This window comes from Rana temporaria, chromosome 10 (assembly GCF_905171775.1).
Source record: "Rana temporaria chromosome 10, aRanTem1.1, whole genome shotgun sequence".
NCBI classification, from domain to species: Eukaryota; Metazoa; Chordata; class Amphibia; order Anura; family Ranidae; genus Rana; species Rana temporaria.
In genome coordinates this window covers 152,034,810-152,040,809 of record NC_053498.1, presented here as the reverse complement: position 1 = coordinate 152,040,809, position 6,000 = coordinate 152,034,810, and the positions used below count along the sequence as shown (strand labels likewise).

General features: G+C 44.8%; 1 protein-coding gene across 1 annotated transcript in view; it reads left to right on the top strand.

Moving 5' to 3' along the window:
* The window catches only part of CCDC27 (coiled-coil domain containing 27), a 41,075-nt gene that overhangs the window by 12,085 nt on the left and 22,990 nt on the right, over positions 1–6,000 (top strand). Inside the window, exons 5-7 of the mRNA XM_040326579.1 lie at positions 472–635; positions 1,464–1,628; positions 5,390–5,620. Coding sequence (XP_040182513.1) covers positions 472–635; positions 1,464–1,628; positions 5,390–5,620 — 560 coding nt within the window. The remainder of the gene's footprint in view (positions 1–471; positions 636–1,463; positions 1,629–5,389; positions 5,621–6,000) is intronic.

Here is a 6,000-nt window from a genome sequence, read left to right as displayed (position 1 = left end):
CCCCTTTAACAAGGCAACCCCCAGATCCTGTTCTTTAATAAATATGGGGCGAGGCCCCCCTGTGATGTCACCTGGTGAACCTGCCCCCTTGTGACATCATTGACTTAGGGCATGCTGGGTCATTGACGTCACAAGGGGTGGTGTCACCGATATTCACTGGTTGTTGCTCCTGAGTCAGGGCTATTAACGATGCCTGAGCATAGCAGCGTTAAGGTCCCCTGTCCCTCAAAACTGGAGTAATGCATTAGGTAAGTTAGGCGGCCACGAGGACCCTGTCAGTGCGAGGCCTTAGGCAACCGCCTAATTTGCCAAATTAAAGAGCCGCTTCTGTCTCTAGCCAAGCGCCGGCTATAACTAATACAGAAGCCGATCTCCGACTTTGCTGATAAATGCCTAATTTTTATCCTTTGATACAAAGTTCTCCATGATGTGACATTGTTTCTTCTGTTGCTCTTTATTATAACTTTATAGACCGGAAGCTCCCTCACATTCACAGCTCCGCCGATCCCAACAGAAGCAGCATTTGGGACGGCTCCTCGCCGATTCTCCATCACATCGGAACTCAGAGCCCTCAGACATACCTCACCTCCGTAGAGATAAAGGCGCCATGGTATATATCGGTGCTCCACGAGAAGGTAGACATCATCAACCTCAATGTGTGTCTCCAAAGGTGCCCATAGACTTGATTCAAGTGTTCCCACCAGACTTTATTTAGAACAGAGAGTCTTCATATCTGGGGCCAAGAGGGGCTCCTCCAGCTTATAAATGATGGTGGACCTAGCCTTCCACCATACTAGTAGCTTCAAACCAGTTTCCCATGTTTCCTCAAGGGGTAGCCAATCGGTGACCATGTCTGTTCACACTGGAACTCAGAGCCCTCAGACATATCTCACCTCTGTAGGGATAAAGGCGCCGTGGTATATGTCGGTGCTCCACGAGAAGGTAGACATCATCAACCTCAATGTGTGTCTCCAAAGGTGCTCATAGACTTGACCCAAGTGTTCCCACCAGCTTGTTGATGATGGTGGACCTTGCCTTCCGCCATGTTTGTAGCTTCAATCCATTTGCCCTTGTTTCCTCAAGGGGTAGCCAATCTGTGGCCATGTCTGTTCACTATGGTGGTCAATGCCATAGTGGCCGTGCCGCATTATCATAGAAAATGAGTATGGTCAGCAGCGCCATCAGGTGGCCATATTGCAGTATTTTCAGCATGCACACACGGCAGAGAATATAACTTGAAAATATAAAAAATTGTAATTTTGTACTCCCCTTAGTCTACTATTTAAAAATTAACTTCAGTTTTATTATAAATACCACCGTTTTTTTGCTGGTTTTGGATAGCACAGGGAAGAGTTAGCGCCCCCCTCAGGCCTATTGCTGTCTGTGGCCCCCGTTTGCATTGTTGAAATGATCACAGGGTCCCTGTATGTAAAGTGACACCAACGCCGTGTATGTCTTTCCAGGAGCGATGTCTTCTAAAGTTGGGAGAAGAGATCAATCGTCTCTCCAGGTTCGAGGTGGAGACGAAGCGGAAGGATCAGATCATTTCAACTCTCAGAATCGAGATCTCCGAACTTCAGAGCGACCTCCAGCACCTGAGCCGCCCCCCACATACCGGCAGAGAGGAGGTCGGTCACCTTCCGGGACTTTGTTAGTATTATTGTCCTTATATGGCTAAAGGGGGAGGAGCCAGTAAGGATTCAGCGGCGGTTGGTGAGAGATCATGTGACCTATTCCATGCCTGAGTTTAATACTTCCAGCTGCTGCACAGTGGCAGTATATCTTGTACCTCGGGTTGGTTCAAGGCAGGTTTGGTAAAGATGACTAAAGATTGGGTGCTGAACCCTATTGAAGTCAATGGGAGTCAAATGTTAAAAGACGGTAATGGACATTTTCTAGGTTGAAAGGCAAAGGATCGTCACACAATTAACTTTGGGGGGGGGCTGGCTGGGCACTGCCCGGGAAAAAAGAATGTGTTAAAAAATATCGTTCTCCTGGCCTCTTCGTTCTCCCGGCCTCTTCGTTCTCCCGGCCTCTTCGTCCTCCCGGCCTCTTCGTCCTCCCGGCCCCTTCGTTCTCCCGGCCCCTTCGTTCTCCTGGCCTCTTCGTTCTCCCGGCCTCTTCATTCTCCCCGCCTCTTCATTCTCCCCGCCTCTTCATTCTCCCCGCCTCTTCATTCTCCCCGCCTTTTCCTTCTCCCGGCCTCTTCGTTCTCCCGGCCTCTTCGTTCTCCCAGCCTCTTCGTTCTCCCGGCCCCTTCGTCCTCCTGGCCTCTTCGTTCTCCCAGCCTCTTCGTTCTCCCAGCCTCTTCGTTCTCCCGGCCTCTTCGTTCTCTTGGTCCCTTCGTCCTCCTGGCCTCTTCGTTCTCCCGGCCTCTTCGTTCTCTTGGTTCCTTCGTTCTCCTGGCCTCTTTGTTCTTCTAGCCTCTTCGTTCTCCCGGCCTCTTCGTTCTTCCTGTCTCTTCGTTCTCCTGGCCTCTTCGTTCTCTTGGTCCCTTCATTCTCCTGGCCTCTTCATTCTCTGGGCCTCTTCGTTCTGCTGGCCTTTTTGTTCTGCCCACCTCTTTGTTCTCCCAGCCTCTTCATTCTCCTGGCCTCTTCATTCTCCTGGCCTCTTCGTTCTCCTGGCCTCTTCATTCTCCCAGCCTCTTCGTTCACTTGGACCGTTCGTTCTCCTGGCCTCTTTGTTCTCCCCGCCTCTTAATTCTCCCCGCCTCTTCATTCTCCCCGCCTCTTCGTTCTCCCTGCCTCTTCGTTATCCCAGCCTCTTTGCAAGCCCAGGATTCCATTCATCTATAGGGTCTGATATATATGTTACTGAGGGACCCCCACACGCGGAAGAAAAATGGGGGACCCCCACACAAAAAAAGTAGACAGAATGCCTCCATCAATTCATACCAGGTCCTTCAAGTCTGATATGAATTTTAAGGGGGACCTTAGACAACAGATAAGAAAAAAGTTACGAGGTCCCACCAAATTCAAAATTACAATTCTACTGTATGTACTCAATAATGGAATATTGTGGTATTGGAATCTAGTAATCATGTTGGTCTATAATAATGGTGGTCTATGATAATGGTGGTCTATGATAATGTTGGTCTATGATAATGGTGGTCTATGATAATGGAGGTCTATGATAATGGTGGTCTATGATAATGTTAGTCTATGATAATGGAGGTCTATGATAATGTTAGTCTATGATAATGGTGGTCTATGATAATGGTGGTCTATGATAATGGTGGTCTATGATAATGGTGGTCTATGATAATGTTAGTCTATGATAATGGTGGTCTATGATAATGGTGGTCTATGATAATGTTGGTCTATGATAATGTTGGTCTATGATAATGGTGGTCTATCATAATGGTGGTCTATCATAATGGAGGTCTATGATAATGGTGGTCTATGATAATGGTGGTCTATGATAATGGTGGTCTATGATAATGGTGGTCTATGATAATGTTGGTCTATGATAATGGTGGTCTGTGATAATGGTGGTCTGTGATAATGGTGGTCTGTGATAATGGTGGTCTGTGATAATGGTGGTCTATGATAATGGTGGTCTATGATAATGTTAGTCTATGATAATGGTGGTCTATGATAATGGAGGTCTATGATAATGGTGGTCTATGATAATGGAGGTCTATGATAATGGTGGTCTATGATAATGGTGGTCTATGATAATGGTGGTCTATGATAATGGTGGTCTATGATAATGGAGGTCTATGATAATGGTGGTCTATGATAATGGTGGTCTATGATAATGGTGGTCTATGATAATGGTGGTCTATGACAATGGAGGTCTGATAATGGTGGTCTATGATAATGGAGGTCTATGATAATGTTGGTCTATGATAATGGTGGTCTATGATAATGGTGGTCTATGATAATGTTAGTCTATGATAATGGTGGTCTATGATAATGGTGGTCTGATAATGGTGGTCTATGACAATGGTGGTCTATGATAATGGTGGTCTATGATAATGGTGGTCTATGATAATGTTGGTCTATGATAATGGTGGTCTATGATAATGGTGGTCTGATAATGGTGGTCTATGACAATGGTGGTCTATGATAATGGTGGTCTATGATAATGGTGGTCTATGATAATGTTGGTCTATGATAATGGTGGTCTATGATAATGGTGGTCTATGATAATGGTGGTCTGATAATGGTGGTCTATGATAATGGTGGTCTATGACAATGGTGGTCTATGACAATGGTGGTCTATGACAATGGTGGTCTATGACAATGGTGGTCTATGATAATGGTGGTCTATGATAATGTTGGTCTATGATAATGGTGGTCTATGATATTGGTGGTCTATGATAATGGTGGTCTATGATAATGGTGGTCTGTGATAATGGTGGTCTGTGATAATGGTGGTCTATGATAATGGTGGTCTGTGATAATGGTGGTCTGTGATAATGGTGGTCTATGATAATGGTGGTCTATGATAATGTTAGTCTATGATAATGGTGGTCTATGATAATGGAGGTCTATGATAATGGTGGTCTATGATAATGGTGGTCTATGATAATGGTGGTCTATGATAATGGTGGTCTATGATAATGGAGGTCTATGATAATGGTGGTCTATGATAATGGTGGTCTATGATAATGGTGGTCTATGACAATGGAGGTCTATGACAATGGTGGACTATGATAATGGTGGTCTATGACAATGGTGGTCTATGACAATGGTGGTCTATGATAATGGTGGTCTATGATAATGTTGGTCTATGATAATGGTGGTCTATGATAATGGTGGTCTATGATAATGTTGGTCTATGATAATGGTGGTCTATGATAATGGTGGTCTGATAATGGTGGTCTATGATAATGGTGGTCTATGACAATGGTGGTCTATGACAATGGTGGTCTATGACAATGGTGGTCTATGATAATGGTGGTCTGATAATGGTGGTCTATGATAATGGAGGTCTATGATAATGGAGGTCTATGATAATGGTGGTCTATGATAATGGTGGTCTATGATAATGGTGGTCTATGATAATGGTGGTCTATAATAATGGTGGTCTATGATAATGGTGGTCTGATAATGGTGGTCTATGATAATGGTGGTCTGATAATGGTGGTCTATGATAATGGAGGTCTATGATAATGGAGGTCTATGATAATGGAGGTCTATGATAATGGTGGTCTATGATAATGGTGGTCTATCATAATGGTGGTCTATGATAATGGAGGTCTATGATAATGGTGGTCTATGATAATGGTGGTCTATGATAATGGTGGTCTATGATAATGGTGGTCTATAATAATGGTGGTCTATGATAATGGTGGTCTATTAGTAGTCGATGTACCTTCACAAGCCCATGAACATGGTGTGTCTCTCTCTTCCTTACTGACCGGTTCATGTTCTTTCAGGACAGTTCTTGGGTGGAGCGGTTGGATGATGGAAGCCTCCATAGTACAAACGGATTCCCTGAATTCGAGGAATGCCCCCCCACTCGGGATGTGACGCGGGAAGTTCTGAATTCACCAACAAGTCCCCGGGATCCGTTCAGAAACTTGGAGAGAAATGTCTCCACCATATCCTTGGCTGGGAGCTTCTCTGAGCTACAGAGAGAGCTGCAGAGCCCTCAGATGGGGGGCGAGGTAATGAAGTATTTCTGAATCCTGAATCCTGGAAAAAACGTGGAAACACGGTAATATACTCACTTCCCCCACTGTCCGTAGAGCTTACAAAGATTAGTAATTGTCATTCAAAGTGTGACAGCGCTGAAAGCTAAAAATTGGTCTGGGCAGGAAGGGGGTGAAAGTGGCCAATTCGCGCAGAGTGAATGTAAATACAGATTCACTGGACCAACGGCTATGTATTTTATTTTATTTAAAACCAGATCTCTAAGTTATCAATCTTCATCTATAGTTTTAGGGCCAGATTCAGAGAGGTCAGTGGATCTTTAGATCTGATTTACGATCCGCCGCCGCAAGTTTTTGAGGCAAGTGCTTTATTCAGAAAGCACTTGCCTCTAAAG